General features: G+C 45.8%; 1 protein-coding gene across 1 annotated transcript in view; it reads left to right on the forward strand.

The window, feature by feature from the left end:
- Nucleotides 1-21,650, forward strand: part of LOC124003180 (paralemmin-3-like) — a 48,423-nt gene that overhangs the window by 26,485 nt on the left and 288 nt on the right. Inside the window, exons 3-4 of the mRNA XM_046311253.1 lie at nucleotides 11,541-11,621; nucleotides 15,989-16,104. Coding sequence (XP_046167209.1) covers nucleotides 11,541-11,621; nucleotides 15,989-16,104 — 197 coding nt within the window. The remainder of the gene's footprint in view (nucleotides 1-11,540; nucleotides 11,622-15,988; nucleotides 16,105-21,650) is intronic.

Here is a 21,650-nt window from a genome sequence, read left to right on the forward strand (position 1 = left end):
AACATCTGAACGTTTCTGCCGACAATTGGAAATCGTGTGTGTGACATGTTTGTGCTGTGAGGCAGCCGGGTGTCTTGTCAAAACAGGTGTCTCAATCTGGGCCCCTGTTAGTCTCTTGATCTTATTCTCTCTCGCACTCGATCGTCTCTCTCCCTTGCTCACTCTGTTTCTCTCTCACACTTTCAATTAAATTCAAGAAACGAAGTTTATTGATATGGAAAGTGTAGCAACTTACAAAGTCAAACATTTTGCCAAAGCAAACGTGTAAGAACCTTGAAAAGAAAGAAATAATAATGTACCCAGCAGTTCTGTCTCTCCGACTCCTCCTCTATCTGACTCCTCCCCCTCTCCTGGTTATGTCAATCAACTGGTGCTTCACCTCGCGTGTGTGTGTGTGTTAGGATTTGTGTTACCTGTCAGGTTGTATTTAAACAGTGGTTCTAGATAGGAGACCTACATGCTGACCTTTCACCCCTGTCTCACCTCTATATATACACACACTCCCACATTTCCTGAAGATATCGAGCCTGACATATGAGGGCTTATGAATAACTCAAATAAGCCACACACACACACACACACACACACACACACACACACACACACACACACACACACACACACACACACACACACACACACACACACACACACACACACACACACACACACACACACACACACACACACAATCACAGACATATCAGTGTTTCAACAGCATGTCGTGTCCTGCTCCGTCTCAGTAGAATGTTGTAGTCCTCTCATCTCTTGTTCTCTCTCTCTCTCTCTCTCTCTCTCTCTCTCTCTCTCTCTCTCTCTCTCTCTCATGGCTTAGTCTTAGACAGTCAGCATGGCTTACTCTCCAACTACAGAGAACCCTCAGCTCTATGCCTGATCAATGGCAAAAGTTACACTTTTTTTTGTCTGGTACTTTATCCTTTTAACTCCCCTCAATTCACTGGATGCGTCCCAATGGCACCCTATTCCCTACGTAGTACACTACTTTTGACCCAGGCCCATAGAGCTCTGGTCAAAAGTAGTGCACTATGTAGGCAATGGGTTGCCATTTTTCTTACACAGCCAGTGTAGCTCAGATAGTTCAGCTGGTAATTCCCCTCAGAGAAGTGTTCAGTAGGCCAGGCTTAGAGAGCTGCCTCCAGGGTTGAGGGATCAGGTAGGCAGTGAGTGAAGGGGTGGTGTGTGTGTGTTGTACCTTAGTTTCCACTGCACCAGTGGAGGATATTGCAGAGAGCGCGGTGGAGGAGGAGAAGCCCGGCCCCTGGACAAACAGAGACATTATTGTGTGTGTGTGTGTGCGGTACTCAAAGGAGCACCTGACAGAGGGGGCATTGATGCACCCTGGGCTGAGACTCCTTACAGCCCAACACTGTGAAGAGGAGGAAACATCCCACACAAACCTACATGTTATTTGTCATGTACTGTATAATGACATTACTGTGCACTCCAAGCACCGTTGCAGATAATGATGCAATACTGAAATAATCGTGTGTGTGTGTGTGTGTGTGTGTAGGAAGTCATTGAATCCACCAGACATTTGTTATGTGGAGTAACTTGATAAATGACTAAGAATAGTGATCTGTAGTTTCCTTTGATGATCCCTGCCACACTCCCAGTCTGTTCACTGTTGACACTGGGCTGCTATTGCAGCATACACATACATACAAACACCGCTCAATAGGAATGCAGTGTTTTCATTCCCCTGACCCAGCCTGTCACAAAGACATTATAGTGGGCAGTGTGCTGTTGGATCTGGCCCAAGCAAACACCATAGATTCCTGTCATCACACACACAATATATGAAGTGTCAGTCATAAGTTTGGCCATACCTACTCGTTCAGGGGTTTTTCTTTATTTTACTATTTTATACTTTGTGGAATAATAGTGAAGACATCAACTATGAAATACATGTAGTAACCAAAAAAGTGTTAAACAAATCAAAATATATTTTAGTTTCTTCAAATTAGCCACCCTTTGCCTTGATGACAACTTTGCACACTTGGCATTCTCTCAACCAGCTTCACCTAGAATGCTTTTCCAACCATCTTGAAGGAGTTCCCAAAATGCTGAGCACTTGTTGGCTGCTTTTTCTTCACTCTGCAGTCCTTCTCATCCAAAACCATCTCAATTGGGTTGAGTTCGGGTGATTTGTGGAGGCCAGGTCATCTGATGCAGCACTCCATCACTCTCCTTCTTGGTCAAATTGCCCTTACACAGCCTGGAGGTGTGTTTTTGGGTCATAGTCTTGTTGAAAAACAAATGACAGTCCAACTAAGTGCAAACCAGGTGTGATGGTGTATCTCTGCAGAATGCTGTGGTAGCCATGCTGGTTAATTGTGCCTTGAATTCTAAATAAATCACTGACAGTGTCACCAGCAAAGCACCATCACACCACCTCCTCCATGCTTCACGTGCAGAGATCACCCGTTCACCTAGTCTGCGTCTCACAAAGACACGGCGGTTGGAACCAAAAATCTCAAATTTGGACTCATCAGACCAAAGAACAGATTTCCACCGGTCTAATGTCCATTGCCCGTGTTTCTTGGCCTAAGCAGGTCTCTTCTAATTGGTGTCCTTTTTAGTAGTGGTTTCTTTGCAGCAATTCGACCATGAAGGCCTGATTTACGCCGTCTCTTCTGAACAGTTGATGTTGAGATGTGTCTGTTACTTGAGCTCTGAAGCATTTATTTGCGCTGCAATATCTGAGGCTGGTAACTCCAATGAACTTATCCTCTGCAGCAGAGGTAACTCTGGGTCTTCCACTACTGTGGTGGTCCTCATGAGAGCCAGTTTCATCATAGCGCTTGATGTTTTTTTTTTTTTAAGTTCTTGAAATGTTCTGTGTTGACTGACCATATCTTAAAGTAATGATGGACTCTTGTTTCTTTGCTTATTTGAGGTGTTCTTGCCATAATATGGACTTGGTATTTTACCAAATAGGGCTATCTTCTGTATACTACCCCTACCTTGTCACATCACAACTGATTGGCTCAAACATATTAAGAAGGAAATAAATTCCACAAAATACAATTTAACATGGCACATCTGGTAATTGAAATGCATTCCAGGTGACAACCTCATGAAGCTGGTTGAGAGAGTGCCAAGAGTGTGCAAAGCTGTCATTAAGGCAAAGGGTGGCTACTTTAATTGAACTTGTTTTTTTTTTTGCGTACTACATGATTCCATATGTGTTATGTCATACAATGTAGAAAATAGTCAAATTAAAGAAAAACCCTTGAATGAGTAGGTGTCCAAATTTGACTTGTACTGTATATCAGACACACTCGGTCACGTACACACTCTTCTCATCTCTCTCACACACACTCGCAACACTATGATTGATTTATCTGGCTCCTCCTAGGTTGGTGTCTGTATCTAAACCAGCAGCACAACCATGACAAAGAGGATTTCTCTACCAGACTGACCCTCTGTGAGGCACTGAAAATCTATGGGTGATGAAAAAGCACTTTGCATCAAATCGCCCCCTCAAGCTACAGACTCTATGATTGAGTGTACACACACACACAGATGAATTGCCTTTGATTATTTTCTCACACACATAAAGAATGAGGACTCTTTCCAGGAACTCTGTTATGATTGGTGGGGTCTATTTCAATCAACTCCTGACCGGCAGCCAATAACAACAGCAGGGGATGTGTGTGAGGTCTGGGTGTTTGTGATTGGATGGCTCGTCGCTGATCGTCTGGAGGACACTTACTGGTGTGTGTTCTTTCCCTCTTCCCAAACACCCAGAGAGAGATGCGATGCCAGTTTCCAATGGCCTTGGACTGTGGCAATGTGTCTGACACGGATAGACAGAGGAAGAAGCCTTGATTCTTTATTTTTATTTGTTGGGCCCATGGTGCTATTCGGCATCCTTTGAAAGGCTGTCTTGTTGTGTTGGATGCTGAATGCTGAAGCCTGTCCACCCCCTCCGCACCCCCACCCCACAGACACACACACCACCTTATCTCCACAACGCATCTCTCTCACATTCACACACCAGACCGGACTTCCTTTCTGTCAACAAGAGGTAGCCAGTCAAGGCTAGTCGAGCACAGTTGCACTTCCTCCCAGAGGCTAGGGGCGTAGAACCCAGATAATTCTGATTTGTTGAAGTCCTCTCGGAAAGTAAAATACTTCCCCGGGCCGCTCAGACTTAAAATATACTTATTCACACTCTAGATTGGATTAACTCTGTCTCCATGGCAACAAGTGAGCCCTTTTTACGATCTCATCTTCACTCCCAAATGACCCAACCTTCAGTGCAATGTGTATTGCTCCAGTATGACCTCCACTGTAGTGTAAACCATTGTCTTATCCCATGGCATGACGACTTCGTAGTAGCTTACTAGGTACAGATTAGAACCCCGGGGTACTAGTGGAATAGCCTGGATAGGATCCCAGTCTGTTTATGCTTTAGCCACTACTGTACAACTGTTGTCTGCACCCTAAAACCATCATGCATGTAAATGAAGCCATACACGCACATTTACTTAACATTACTGTGCTAATTGAGGTAGTGTTGACATGCTCCACTAGCAAGTACAACCTCTACCTGTGCTAATGGACAACGGGTGTGTGTGTGTGTGTTTCCTGTTTGAACCTCTCAGGGTCAGCCTGGTCTCTGTCCCCCTCTAACTCCAAATGTCAGGAGGAAATGGAGCAGAAACAGTCATTGCTTTGAAGTGTGTCGTGCTGCGTCGGTCGCCGACGGCAACACGGGGGTAATTGTGTCAGTGTGCGTGGCTGAACTCTGTTTGATCGCCACGGTGATGTCACCGTATGGACTGATTTAGCCTTTTCCCAACCTAAATCTCATCATTTGATCTGAGACTTGACTAGAAACCCCTCATGTGAGTTTGACACAACCCCCAACACGTCCACCTCAATGTGTACTTGTGCACGACACGTCCACAACCTTCTATTACTGCTGAGTAACCGTGTGTCTGTGAGAGACTGACATGTGGTCACATCACGTCCCACTACGTACCCGGGCCTGGAGCTACGGGCCCCCTATGTAGTCACATCACGTCCCACTACGTACCCGGGCCTGGAGCTGCGGGCCCCCTATGTAGTCACATCACGTCCCACTACGTACCCGGGCCTGGAGCTGCGGGCCCCCTATGTAATTTGAATACCGCCTCACCGTGCCCAAGTATTAATTGTTGATGCGGGTCCATCACGTCTACCATTTGATGAGAAGATCTTTCTTTAATGTAGCCTTTATGATAAATGATCCCACTGATGCCACTACATACGTCAGCGTGATATTTTAGTGTATTGATGACAATAAATCCAATTAACTTGCTAAATAAATCATATTATTTAATAGTTTCAATGCCATGTTTAGATAATGAAATGCATTCTTGGATTCATTGTGCAAATACTCTCAAAGTGTTGTTGTTTCTGTCATCGTTGAGCTAGCTAACGAGACAACGGCCGTAAAAATGAGTAAAGAGAAAAGTCGAGAATAAAAAAATTACGGATTTAAAAGTGGAGCCCAAAAGGCCAAAAATGAGAAAGCAAAGGAGGTATCAAAATAAGTTTCATTTTTCAGATGCAGTTCAAGTGCAGCCGTTTACTAGCACAAGCAATGTAACGGGACCAGAAGAGGATGTAGGTTTCTCATCGCCAGCAGCAGCTTTTAGCGGGTCAAGTGAGCCAAGGCCAAGCTGTTCCATCGTGCCAGAAGAAGCAGCTTTGACAGAGGAGGATACAGGTTGTCAGATATCGGAGGATACGACCCTGAGCACAAGCCAGGCCGGACAAGCTATCCACGGGCGTGGAGGAAGAGGAGCAGGGCGAGGCTAGAATCGTGGCGGCTGTGGAAGTGGGACAGATGGCCTTTTACCTATCCAACTGACAGGACATTATGCAACAAATGTGGATGCAAAAGTTAAATGGCACGTTATTGCATTAGGCTCGTGTAAACCTACTGGCCCATTCCCAAGAGATGACGAAAGGCGGTGTTTTTTCAAGTCATACTACACCACTACAACCAAGGCTGGAATCAAAGTACCACTTACATGGCTATGTTATTCGGCCAAGCTAGATTGCACGTATTGTGATCTTTGCTGGCTGTTCGGAGATTGGAGTGCCCTTTTCTTCTCTGATGCGAGGGTGAATGGGGTGAGAGATTGGTGCCATCTAACATCCAAAATAGCATGTCATGAGACATCCCAGATTCACATGGGTGCCTGTTTGGTATATGAGCAGTGGAAGCTCAATGGCACCTTTTGACGCAGAAATGGAGAAAGGCGTGCGTAACGCAGCACATTTCTGGCGACAGGTGTTGCAGCGCATAGTTAACTTTTTTAGGATAGGGTGCAGTATTCGTAAGTTTGGATGACTGAGTTGCCCAAATTGCCTTTTACTCAGGCCCAGAAGCTAGGATATGCATATAATTTGTAGGTTTGGATAGAAAACACACTGGCGATTCCAAAACTGTTAAAATGATGTCTGAGTATAACAGAACTGATATGGCAGGCGAAACCTGAGGAAAATCCATCCAGGAAGTGGGATATTTTGGATGTGTGTAATTTTCAATTGAATGCCTATACATTCTGTTGGGTTAGGACCCAGATTGCAGTTCCTATGGCTTCCACTAGATGTCAACAGTCAGACATTTGTTTCAGGCTTGTATTCTGAAAAATTAGGAAGAATGAGACCGTTTTGTAAGTGGCATGCAGAATGAACCAGAGCTCCTTTGCGCACGTGACCAAATGCGCACCCTTTGTTCTTTTTCCTTTCAATTGAAGACGCTATTGTCCGGTTGAAATATTATCGATTATTTAGACAATAGACAACCTGAGGATTATTTATAAACATTGTTTGACATGTTTCGACAAACTTTACCGGTACTATTAGGATGAATTCGTCTGCCTGTTGTGACCGCCTTTGAGCCAGTGGATTACTGAACAAAACGTGCCAACAAAACTGAGTTTTTGGGACATAAAGAGGAACTTTATCGAACAAAACAGGGACTCTTGTGAGTGCAACCAGATGAAGATCATCAAAGGTAAGTGATTAATTTTATTGCTATTTCTGACTTTTGTAACTCTTCTACTTGGCTTGAAAATGTTTGTATGCTTTTGTAAGTGGGGCGCTGTCCTCAGATAATTGCAGGGTATGCTTTTGTAAGTGGGGCGCTGTCCTCAGATAATTGCAGGGTATGCTTTTGTAAGTGGGGCGCTGTCCTCAGATAATTGCAGGGTATGCTTTCGCCGTAAAGCCTGGATTAACAAGATGTTAATCTTTATTTTGATGTATAACACTTGTATTTTCATGAATGTTAAATATTTATGTAATTAGAATTTCGCGCTCTGCAATTCCACCGGATGTTGTCGAGGTGTGCCGCTAGCGGGACGCCTATCCTATTAATGTAACTTTCACGCTTGCATCATGTAACTTGGCGTTCAGAGGCACTGTGAAAAGCTGAGGCAAAGCCAACAGTGGGAATTTTCTCAGTATAATTGAACTGCTGTCATCCGTTAACTACCTCAGGGTCCGTTAACTATCCCCGTCCTCAAATCCAAAATGAGCTGATTTAAATCTTCGCTGAGCGAGTGAAATGTGACATTCAGGGAGACCCATTTTTTCCTTTCTTTCTATTATGGACACCAGACCGGATGTTTCCAAAGTAGACCAGTTAATCCAAGTTCATCGCTATGTGAGATTGATAAGGGATGTAAATAATGTCACCACAGATCTGACCATCACAGTTGTTTTTGGGATTTCTGGAGACTCGACATAAAATCCTAGGCAGCATAGAGGATAATGGGCTGGATATTTCAAAATGGCGTGGGCAGGGGTATGATGGAGCTGCTAACATGAGCCGGGTCTATCCGGCGTGTGCCGGCCAGAATATCAGATAAAGAGCCGCATGCTGTTTATGTGCATTGCGCAATGCACAATCTTAACCTGACTCTCAACAACTCTGTCAAAAATGTGCCAGAGATGAAACAGTTTTATGAGGACGAGCGACTGTCTTCTGGGGAGAGTAGTTTTAGAGTCAACAACTTTAATGCAAAGATTGACATCGTTATCCACCAGCTGTCAAACAGATTTAAAAGTCTGCGGGCAACGTCGAGTCTGACTCCATCCATCCATCCCACGACCCTGGCCAACGCAGATGATGATGCGCTCTACGAGACCTCAGGCCTGACTGGCTGAACATCACAGCACAGATGTATCAGCAAGCTTCCTGGCCAATTACTCTCTCTCAGGGCCTATTTGTAAGAAGGAAATAGCCAAGCACACTACGCTGAGAGACCTGGTCAGAATTGTGCATTACAATTCCGTCACATTTTGGGAAGTAGTTACAGCGATGCTCCTTTTCATGACTCTGCCTGTAACGGTAGCCAGTGCCGAGCGCTCCTTTTCCAAAATGAAAACGAGTCAATCATACCTGAGGAGCAGCATGGGACAGGAGAGACTGAGTGGGTTGGCTGTTCTGTCCGTTGAAATCACCAGGGCCGGCACCATGGATTTGAATGCCTTAGTCAATGACTTCGCTGAGCGCAAGGCCCGTCGAATGTCAATCAAATGAGTGAGTAAGCTTCTATTTTCTACAGGGCAGGCTGCCCAGACAGCCTATTTAAATCCAGATTTATTGAGATGAATCTACATTGCTTGTCATTCTTCGACTATGCACGATCTGTCTTAGGAAACCATGTTTTGGTGCACGGCCACTGAGCCATTTCATTGTCATCATAGCCTATACGTTTAACTAGGCTATATGAATAATTAGTAAGCACATGCGTATCATATACTGTTAAGAGACATTCTGCCATTTAAGACATCTGTTTGGATGCTCCTCTTGATTGATTTGCTGGTGTTTTTGCTATCGGCCTCTGCAGGAGGCAGATCATTTGAAATAGCGGTATGTCAGTTTTGCCACCGTGCGCGACTTCAGCGAACATGTCCTGGGTCATTAGCTGTGTTTCTGTCAAGAGATTGATCTATATACTTATGTTTTATAATATAGGCTATTATAAAACCTATTGCCTATTATTTGCCGATAATAGTTAATGATTTTTTTGTTTGTATTTGTGCTGAATATATTGTTCTATATTGCGGCTTCTCTGGTAACAGTTTCAAATGTGCCCTGCTGTTACAATGCTTAGTAATATTAACACACAGCTGTACCAACAAAATCATTGACATTTTAAGGGAAATATGGGTGGTGGTAGGGGCCCGTAATTGTTTTGGGGCACCTGGGCCCGTCGTGATTAAGATACGCTACTGCCCCTGCTATACAACCACCTGTTCCCACAGCGAGTGCTAACGCTACGCTAGCAGAAACCATGTAGCCTCCCCACAAGGCAAATATACATCCTTTTACACACTGTGTGTGTTTCACACCAAGGCTCTGAGAGTGTTTGCACTGAAGCCATGCCAACCAAATAAACGTTAGCCACCGCTAGCTAGTGTGGTGGGTCCATAAGATGACGTTTCTCACCTACTGTAACGGACACTATATATATATATATATATATATATATATATATTAGTTACTCATTGTGTATTTATTCCTTGTGTTATCTCTGCATTGTTGGGAAGGACCTGTATGTCAGCATTTCACTGTTAGTCTACACTTACAATTTGATTTGTAAATGTCATTGAGTTAACAGTGTAGTGCGTATGGACCTGGTCTGGAAGGAGTGTCTACATACTGGCCCTCATGTGGCGTAGAAGCATGTAGGAGATCACCACCCCTCTTGGACTAATACGAAGTCATTGTGCAAGTTTTCTCCAACTTTCTCTCTCCCTCTCTCTGCTGCGTATCATCATATTGTATCTAATTATCAGACTCGGTCTGTAGGGAGCTCAACAATGCTCCTCATCAAAGACGGTTTGTTTATCTCCTCACTGCTATTCCTGGCTCCCCATGAGGCCCGGCGTAGTCCCTACGGAGGCTCATAAGCTGGTTATAAGCTGTCCATAGCCCCAATGCCTCCAAACACCAGGGAGGTTGGGGTTTGAGGGAGGTAATCAGGGAGTTTTCTAAGGCTTGGAGCAGAGGATGGGAACTGTGTGTAGAAGAATGAAGAGTAGGTGGGGATGGGTTGCTTTTTACACCAGATCGCAGGTATAAACTAGTGATTGTCATGTTTTTCTAGTGGACTTGATCATTTTGTGTGCGTGGGGTCTAGTCTCCAGTATTCCCTTGGCGAGTAGGAAATATCACTGTCGTTTCTACACAGGAGAAATATATCTCCTGGTCCTCTATAGATCAGTTGGTAGAGCATGGCGGTTGAAAAGCCAGGATAGTGGGTTCAATTCCTGGGACCACCCGTATGTAAAATGTATGCAGGCTTTGGATAAAAGCGTCTGCTAAATGGCATATATGATCTGTTTCTACGTTGTAGGAAACAAAGGCTCTATAATAAAGGTTGGCGGGTGCAGCACATCCTCCAGGCTGTGTTCATACGTACCAAGTCAGGCTAGTCATATTGTCCCGCTGTGTGTCAGCTGTGAGGATACAAACATGTAGTTATACAGTGACTTGCCTTGTGATGCCCGAGGCCATGTCACAAGGGATACGTAATGTGAAACAACACAAGCTAGATAGAAACGTCCAGATAAACAACTAAGGCTTCCAGGTATCTCTGGGTCAGTGCTGATCTAGGATCAGGTCCCCACCTGTCCATATAACTGTATTAATTGTGCTCTTAAAGGCTAAACTGTTCCTAGGGCAGCACTTGAACTACTTCCTAAGGTAAATGATATCTGTGACCTATAACCTTTAACTTCTTGTCACACAGATTGAAGATGGACGAGGCAGAGAAGTACCAACAGAGACTGCAGGCGATCACTGTGAGTCAAGCACCTGACACACACACAACCACACATACAGGCCCATGGAAACTAAGCACTGCTCCTTGCGCTGTCTGTCCATAGCTACTGAATAATTTACCCATAGTGCAGTGTGTCGCACCAGGCCGCCTCCCTCAGCCCAGTAAAACAATGCCACAGTATTTCCATGGAGACACAGTGACAGGGTGACCACCTCTCTATGGTGAAGGTTCCTGTGTGACAGGTTTGACCAGGTGTTCTCCTCTTTTCTTTTACATCTTCACCTCTTCTTTCTGTTTTCTCTTTATTCTCCCTCTGTTTCTATTTTCTTCCTCTTTGTTTATCACTCCACCTCTCTCTCTCGGGCCCCCTCACCCCTCTATCCTCTCTCTCTCGGGCCCCCTCACCCCTCTATCCTCTCTCTCTCGGGCCCCCTCACCCCTCCATCCTCTCTCTCTCTCGGGCCCCCTCACCCCTCCATCCTCTCTCTCTCTGCTCTCCCCCTCTCTTGCTTGCTTGCTCTCCCCCTCTCTCTTGCTCTCCCCCTCTCTCTTGCTCTCCCCCTCTCTCTTGCTCTCCCCCTCTCTTGCTCTCCCCCTCTCTCTTGCTCTCCCCCTCTCTCTTGCTCTCCCCCTCTCTGCTCTCCCCCTTTCTCCCCTCTCTCTCTCTCCCTCTCTCTTACACTCTCCTCCCTCTCTCTCGCTCTCTCCCCTCTCTCTCAGGAGAAGCGTCGTCTGCAGGAGGAACAGGAGAGGGCCAAGAGGGAGATGGAGGAGGAGCGGCTGAGGCTACAGCAGCTCAAGGTGACACACACACACACACACTCTGAAGGTCTGACCATCACCCTCTCACTGTCCCCTGACCCGTCACCCCTCTCACTGTCCCCGACCCGTCAACCCCTCTCACTGTCCCCGGCCCGTCACCCCCTCTCACTGTCCCCGGCCCGTCACCCCTCTCACTGTCCCCGGCCCGTCACCCCTCTCACTGTCCCCGGCCCGTCACCCCTCTCACTGTCCCCGACCCGTCACCCCTCTCACTGTCCCCGACCCGTCACCCCTCTCACTGTCCCCGACCCGTCACCCCTCTCACTGTCCCCGACCCGTCACCACCTCTCACTGTCCCCGACCCGTCACCCCTCTCACTGTCCCCGTCACCACCTCTCACTGTCCCCGGCCCGTCACCCCCTCTCACTGTCCCCGGCCCGTCACCCCCTCTCACTGTCCCCGGCCCGTCACCCCTCTCACTGTCCCCGGCCCGTCACCCCTCTCACTGTCCCCGACCAGTCACCCCTCTCACTGTCCCCGACCCGTCACCCATCTCACTGTCCCCGACCAGTCACCCCTCTCACTGTCCCCGACCCGTCACCCCTCTCACTGTCCCCGACCCGTCACCCCTCTCACTGTCCCCGACCCGTCACCCCTCACCCCTCTCACTGTCCCCGACCCGTCACCCCTCTCACTGTCCCCGACCCGTCACCCATCTCACTGTCCCCGACCCGTCACCCCTCTCACTGTCCCCGACCCGTCACCCCTCTCACTGTCCCCGACCCGTCACCCCTCTCACTGTCCCCGACCCGTCACCCCTCTCACTGTCCCCGACCCGTCACCCCTCTCACTGTCCCCGACCCGTCACCCCTCTCACTGTCCCCGACCCGTCACCCCTCTCACTGTCCCCGACCCGTCACCCCTCTCACTGTCCCCGACCCGTCACCCCTCTCACTGTCCCCGACCAGTCACCCCTCTCACTGTCCCCGACCCGTCACCCCTCTCACTGTCCCCGACCCGTCACCCCTCTCACTGTCCCCGACCCGTCACCCATCTCACTGTCCCCGACCAGTCACCCCTCTCACTGTCCCCGACCAGTCACCCCTCTCACTATGTAGGACTATTTATTCTGAAGTGTAACGTCAAATGGCCAGAAAAGTGACCACAGACACACAGACACACAGACACACAGACACTCAGACACTCAGACACTCAGACACTCAGACACTCAGACACACAGGCACACAGGCACACAGGCACTCAGACACTCAGACACTCAGGCACACAGACACACATACACACAGACACACAGACACTCAGACACACATACACTCAGACACTCAGACACTCAGACACTCAGACACTCAGACACTCAGACACTCAGACACTCAGACACTCAGACACACAGGCACTCAGACACTCAGACACTCAGACACTCAGGCACACAGACACACATACACACAGACACTCAGACACACAGACACACAGACACACAGACACTCAGACACTCAGACACTCAGACACTCAGACACTCAGGCTCTCTGTGAATATGGTGGTGGATACTGGACAGAACCCCCGCACTCATTCTTCTTTCCCCACAAATGTAGAATGTAGCCATAATGTTGTTCCGCCAAAACTCTGTACGGACTCATTCCAGCTTGTTAGCAAGGGGCCTACTTCAGTTCCAAACTCCATTCCAAGCAACACTCCTAGTCTACTTGAGAACACACACACCCTTCCTGAAACGGCCTGCCAGAGTTTGGAGGTTTGTCCTTCCTTCACTAGAATGGTGTGCGTGTGTTTACGTGCTCTGCTCTCTGCACTGGACGGCTCCATTGTTTTCACACCACTTCCAGATTGGCGTTCCCACTGCCCTGGGGCGCATTCCTCAAATCCTTGCTGTGTGCTTGTGTACACCCAATGAGAAACTGGTTTCAGGTGACTGGTCTGCCTTAGTCTGCTATCTGGATCCACCTCCAAGAATGATTCCCCCAACCACCCTTATGAGGCTAAATTGTAACGAACTTGCATAAACCACCATTTTTGGTTGGCTAACTTCTAGCCTACAATAACGCCTCTTGTCTGCAACTGCACTGTGTCGACTACCGAAGGAACAAACCCTGCTCTGTACTCCTCAGAGGTAAAGGTAGTATTGACCTCTCAATGGCTGTCACCAGCAGTGGTCTCTAGACTTCCTCAGAGGTCAATTACAGCCTGCTATCACCCCCCCCCCAGCTTTAAAAGGGCTATTAAAGTGGCCTAACATGAATAAGAAGAAGCCACGCAATGGTAACTGCAAAGTCCACTCAGTGAAATGCATTTAAATGGACCGTTTTTAAAGAGGTCGTCTACTAAGGGAACAGACTCATTGAAGCGGCATACTCTGAAGGTAGTGTAAAAGTCGCCTATAAAGTTGCTGCCTCGCAGTTCAACAGAGGTGCTATAGCCTTCTAATTGTTATAATCATGTAACCTGATCTGATTTTAGTCCTCTGGGGGAAGGAGGTGGACTGTTTTTGTTTTCAGCCACTCTTGGAGGACGATGGGTATTTCTTAATTATGCAAAAAGTTGCGAGGCTGTCCGCACTCTTTGTCTTCAGTACCTACACACTGTAAAGCTGAAACGTCTGTGTACTCTATCCCTGATGCAGTCAAAATACATATTATTTTATCATTAAATGTAGTAAGGTTTATGCGACATCTTTTGGAGTACGGATCCATCACATCTTTTTAGTAATCTGAATTTCTGGGATTTTACCCACCAATCAAACCTCTGGCCCTCTTGATGAGGTATTTCTTAGAATGAGAAAACAATACATTTAATTGAACTTCATATTAGTCCTGTTGGGTTAGAGGGAGGTGTTCTGCAAACACACATTTTGGCACTCTGAGAGGACCTGTGCCGCGACAGAAACAGGAAGGAAGTGCTCTCTGCAGACTTCCTGTCAGTGCTCTGCTGTGCATTTCACCTTCAGCTGTGGTGGTGAGAGGGGGCCAGCGGAGAGGAGAGGGGGAGGGAGTGGTGGGATAGGAGAGACCCTGTGTCCCAATTCGTTACCTTGCTCGCAAAAGTGTGCACTCATTCACTCCCCCTCATGCATTTAAAAGCATTGGATTGGTGTAAGCATAGGCTAGTAATCTTAAATCGATAAGGTGAGGTGAGCAAGTGCACACTTGGGGCAGAAAGGAGTGTGTTCCTGTCCGAATGTATGGGATATGGGATGGGACACCTGTTGAGGGCTTTATTGGAGTGTTAAAGGATGGGACACCTGTTGAGGGCTTTATTGGAGTGTTAAAGGGATGGAACACCTGTTGAGGGCTTTATTGGAGTGTTAAAGGGATGGGACACCTGTTGAGGGCTTTATTGGAGTGTTAAAGGGATGGGACACCTGTTGAGGGCTTTATTGGAGTGTTAAAGGGATGGGACACCTGTTGAGGGCTTTATTGGAGTGTTAAAGGGATGGGACACCTGCTGAGGGCTTTATTGGAGTGTTAAAGGGATGGGACACCTGCTGAGGGCTTTATTGGAGAGTTAAAGGGATGGGACACCTGTTGAGGGCTTTATTGGAGTGTTAAAGGGATGGGACACCTGCTGAGGGCTTTATTGGAGTGTTAAAGGGATGGGACACCTGTTGAGGGCTTTATTGGAGTGTTAAAGCGATGGGACACCTGCTGAGGGCTTTATTGGAGTGTTAAAGCGATGGGACACCTGTTGAGGGCTTTATTGGAGTGTTAAAGGGATGGGAGACCTGTTAGAGAGATGTGACCTAAGCTGATTGGATGGGGAGGTTTAAAGGTCACAGCCACCGGCTGACACCATAACAATAGTGTGTGAGAATGAAGACAAACCTGTCAGATTTAAAGACATTGCCATGTTGCATTAAGCTCATGTTGTGTCTGAGTAGGAGTGCATGATTTGGATGATGCCTATGAAGTTGACAATGTTGACTCACATGCTTCTCTTTCTCTCCTTGTGTTCCCCCTCCCCCTCTCCCTGTGTCCTCCCTCTCTTCCTGTGTCCTCCCTCTCTCTCTCTCTCTCTCTCTCCCTGTGTCCTCCCTCCCTCTCTCTCTTCCTGTGTCCTCTCTTCCTGTGTCCTCTCTTCCTGTGTCCTCTCTTCTTGTGTCCTCCCTCTCTTCCTGTGTCCTCTCTTCTTGTGTCCTCCCTCTCTTCCTGTGTCCTCTCTTCTTGTGTCCTCCCTCTCTTCCTGTGTCCTCTCTCCTTGTGTCCTCCCTCCCTCTCTCTCTCCCTGTGCTCTCTCTCCCTGTGTCCTCCCTCCCTCTCTCTCTCTCCTTGTGTCCTCCCTCCCTCTCTCTCTCCCTGTGCTCTCTCTCCTTGTGTCCTCCCTCCCTCTCTCTCTCTCCCTGTGTCCTCCCTCCCTCTCTCGTGCTTTCTTTCTCCATCCAGAGGAAGTCTCTTAGAGACCAGTGGCTGATGGACGGCCCCTCTTCCCCCACATCCTCAGAGCCTCGCTCCCCACTGTGGGGCTCCCAGGCCCAGGAGATGGAGCAACACATAGACAAGTAGGAATCTCCTATTATATACCCCATACTCACTACATTAGCTGCATAGGGCTACATGTATACTCACCACGTTAGCTGTATAGGGCTACCTGTATACTCACTACATTACCTGTATAGGGCTACATGTATACTCACCACATTAGCTCTATAGGGCTACATGTTTACTCACCACGTTACATGTATACTCACTACGTTACCTGTATAGGGCTACCTGTATACTCACTACGTTACCTGTATAGGGCTACATGTATACTCACCACATTAGCTCTATAGGGCTACATGTTTACTCACCTAGTTACCTGTATAGGGCTACATGTATACTCACCACATTACCTGTATAGGGCTACATGTATACTTATGTTACCTGTATAGGGTTACCTGTATACTCACCACATTACCTGTATAGGGCTACATGTATACTCACTACATTACCTGTATAGGGTTACCTGTATACTCACTACATTACCTGTATAGGGCTACATGTATACTTACCACATTACCTGTATAGGGCTACCTGTATACTCATTATATTACCTGTATAGGGCTACCTGTATACTCATTACATTACCTGTATAGGGCTACCTATATACTCACCACATTACCTGTATAGGGCTACCTGTATACTCACTACGTTACCTGTATAGGGCTACCTGTATACTCACCACATGACCTGTATAGGGCTACCTGTATACTCACCACATTACCTGTACAGGGCTACCTGTATACTAACTAAATTACCTGTATAGGGCTACCTGTATACTCACCACGCCACATGTATACTCACTACATTACCTGTATAGGGCTACCTGTATACTCACCACATTACCTGTATAGGGCTACATGTATACTCACCACATTACCTGTATAGGGCTACCTGTATACTCACCACGTTACCTGTATAGGGCTACCTGTATACTCACCACATTACCTGTATAGGGCTACATGTATACTTACCACATTACCTGTATAGGGCTACCTGTATACTCACCACATTACCTGTATAGGGCTACCTGTATACTCACCACATTACCTGTATAGGGCTACCTGTATACTCACCACATTACCTGTATAGGGCTACCTGTATACTCACCACATTACCTGTATAGGGCTACATGTATACTCACCACATTACCTGTATACTCACTACATTACCTGTATAGGGCTACATGTATACTCACCACATTACCTGTATAGGGCTACATGTATACTCACTATGTTACCTGTATAGGGCTACCTGTATACTCACTACATTAGCTGTATAGGGCTACCTGTATACTCACTATGTTACCTGTATAGGGCTACCTGTATACTCACCACATTACCTGTATACTCACTACATTACCTGTATAGGGCTACATGTATACTCACCACATTACCTGTATAGGGCTACATGTATACTCACTATGTTACCTGTATAGGGCTACCTGTATACTCACTACATTAGCTGTATAGGGCTACCTGTATACTCACTATGTTACCTGTATAGGGCTACCTGTATACTCACCACATTACCTGTATACTCACTACATTACCTGTATAGGGCTACATGTATACTCACCACATTACCTGTATAGGGCTACATGTATACTCACTATGTTACCTGTATAGGGCTACCTGTATACTCACTACATTAGCTGTATAGGGCTACCTGTATACTCACTATGTTACCTGTATACTCACCACATTACCTGTATAGGGCTACCTGTATACTCACCACATTACCTGTATAGGGCTACCTGTATACTCACCACATTACCTGTATAGGGCTACATGTATACTCACTACATTACCTTTATAGGGCTACCTGTATACTCACCACGCTACATGTATACTCACTACGTTACCTGTATAGGGCTACATGTATACTCACCACATTACCTGTATAGGGCTACCTGTATACTCACCACATTACCTGTATACTCACTACATTACCTGTATAGGGCTACATGTATACTCACCACATTACCTGTATAGGGCTACATGTATACTCACTATGTTACCTGTATAGGGCTACCTGTATACTCACTACATTAGCTGTATAGGGCTACCTGTATACTCACTATGTTACCTGTATACTCACCACATTACCTGTATAGGGCTACATGTATACTCACCACATTACCTGTATACTCACCACATTACCTGTATAGGGCTACATGTATACTCACCACATTACCTGTATAGGGCTACATGTATACTCACCACATTACCTGTATAGGGCTACATGTTTACTCACTATGTTACCTGTATAGGGCTACCTGTATACTCACTACATTACCTGTATAGGGCTACCTGTATACTCACTACATGACCTGTATAGGGCTACATGTTTACTCACTATGTTACCTGTATAGGGCTACCTGTATACTCACCACGCCACATGTATACTCACTACATTACCTGTATAGGGCTACCTGTATACTCACCACATTACCTGTATAGGGCTACATGTATACTCACCACATTACCTGTATAGGGCTACCTGTATACTCACCACGTTACCTGTATAGGGCTACCTGTATACTCACCACATTACCTGTATAGGGCTACATGTATACTTACCACATTACCTGTATAGGGCTACCTGTATACTCACCACATTACCTGTATAGGGCTACCTGTATACTCACCACATTACCTGTATAGGGCTACCTGTATACTCACCACATTACCTGTATAGGGCTACCTGTATACTCACCACATTACCTGTATAGGGCTACATGTATACTCACCACATTACCTGTATACTCACTACATTACCTGTATAGGGCTACATGTATACTCACCACATTACCTGTATAGGGCTACATGTATACTCACTATGTTACCTGTATAGGGCTACCTGTATACTCACTACATTAGCTGTATAGGGCTACCTGTATACTCACTATGTTACCTGTATAGGGCTACCTGTATACTCACCACATTACCTGTATACTCACTACATTACCTGTATAGGGCTACATGTATACTCACCACATTACCTGTATAGGGCTACATGTATACTCACTATGTTACCTGTATAGGGCTACCTGTATACTCACTACATTAGCTGTATAGGGCTACCTGTATACTCACTATGTTACCTGTATAGGGCTACCTGTATACTCACCACATTACCTGTATACTCACTACATTACCTGTATAGGGCTACATGTATACTCACCACATTACCTGTATAGGGCTACATGTATACTCACTATGTTACCTGTATAGGGCTACCTGTATACTCACTACATTAGCTGTATAGGGCTACCTGTATACTCACTATGTTACCTGTATACTCACCACATTACCTGTATAGGGCTACCTGTATACTCACCACATTACCTGTATAGGGCTACCTGTATACTCACCACATTACCTGTATAGGGCTACATGTATACTCACTACATTACCTTTATAGGGCTACCTGTATACTCACCACGCTACATGTATACTCACTACGTTACCTGTATAGGGCTACATGTATACTCACCACATTACCTGTATAGGGCTACCTGTATACTCACCACATTACCTGTATACTCACTACATTACCTGTATAGGGCTACATGTATACTCACCACATTACCTGTATAGGGCTACATGTATACTCACTATGTTACCTGTATAGGGCTACCTGTATACTCACTACATTAGCTGTATAGGGCTACCTGTATACTCACTATGTTACCTGTATACTCACCACATTACCTGTATAGGGCTACATGTATACTCACCACATTACCTGTATACTCACCACATTACCTGTATAGGGCTACATGTATACTCACCACATTACCTGTATAGGGCTACATGTATACTCACCACATTACCTGTATAGGGCTACATGTTTACTCACTATGTTACCTGTATAGGGCTACCTGTATACTCACTACATTACCTGTATAGGGCTACATGTTTACTCACTATGTTACCTGTATAAGGCTACCTGTATACTCACTATGTTACCTGTATAGGGCTACCTGTATACTGACTATGTTACCTGTATAGGGCTACATGTTTACTCACCACGTTACCTGTATAGGGCTACATGTATACTCACCACATTACCTGTATAGGGCTACATGTATACTCACCACATTACCTGTATAGGGCTACATGTATACTCACCACATTACCTGTATAGGGCTACATGTTTACTCACCACATTACCTGTATAGGGCTACATGTATACTCACCACATTACCTGTATAGGGCTACATGTATACTCACCACATTACCTGTATAGGGCTACATGTATACTCACCACATTACCTGTATAGGGCTACATGTATACTCACCACATTACCTGTATAGGGCTACATGTATACTCACCACATTACCTGTATAGGGCTACATGTATACTCACCACATTACCTGTATAGGGCTACATGTATACTCACCACATTACCTGTATAGGGCTACATGTATACTCACCACATTACCTGTATAGGGCTACATGTTTACTCACCACGTTACCTGTATAGGGCTACATGTTTACTCACTATGTTACCTGTATAGGGCTACATGTTTACTCACTATGTTACCTGTATAGGGCTACATGTATACTCACTACATGACCTGTATAGGGCTACCTGTATACTCACTACATGACCTGTATAGGGCTACATGTTTACTCACTATGTTACCTGTATAGGGCTACATGTATACTCACTACATGACCTGTATAGGGCTACATGTTTACTCACTATGTTACCTGTATAGGGCTACATGTATACTCACTACATGACCTGTATAGGGCTACATGTTTACTCACTATGTTACCTGTATAGGGCTACATGTATACTCACTACATGACCTGTATAGGGCTACATGTTTACTCACTATGTTACCTGTATAGGGCTACATGTATACTCACTACATGACCTGTATAGGGCTACATGTTTACTCACTATGTTACCTGTATAGGGCTACATGTATACTCACTACATGACCTGTATAGGGCTACCTGTATACTCACTACATGACCTGTATAGGGCTACATGTTTACTCACTATGTTACCTGTATAGGGCTACATGTATACTCACTACATGACCTGTATAGGGCTACCTGTATACTCACTACATGACCTGTATAGGGCTACCTGTATACTCACTACATGACCTGTATAGGGCTACATGTTTACTCACTATGTTACCTGTATAGGGCTACATGTATACTCACTACATGACCTGTATAGGGCTACATGTTTACTCACTATGTTACCTGTATAGGGCTACATGTATACTCACTACATGACCTGTATAGGGCTACATGTTTACTCACTATGTTACCTGTATAGGGCTACATGTATACTCACTACATGACCTGTATAGGGCTACCTGTATACTCACTACATTACCTGTATAGGGCTACATGTTTACTCACTATGTTACCTGTATAGGGCTACCTGTATACTCACTACATTACCTGTATAGGGCTACATGTTTACTCACTATGTTACCTGTATAGGGCTACCTGTATACTCACTACGTTACCTGTATAGGGCTACCTGTATACTCACTACATTACCTGTATAGGGCTACATGTTTACTCACTA

Source organism: Oncorhynchus gorbuscha, linkage group LG18, assembly GCF_021184085.1.
Source record: "Oncorhynchus gorbuscha isolate QuinsamMale2020 ecotype Even-year linkage group LG18, OgorEven_v1.0, whole genome shotgun sequence".
NCBI lineage: Eukaryota > Metazoa > Chordata > Actinopteri > Salmoniformes > Salmonidae > Oncorhynchus > Oncorhynchus gorbuscha.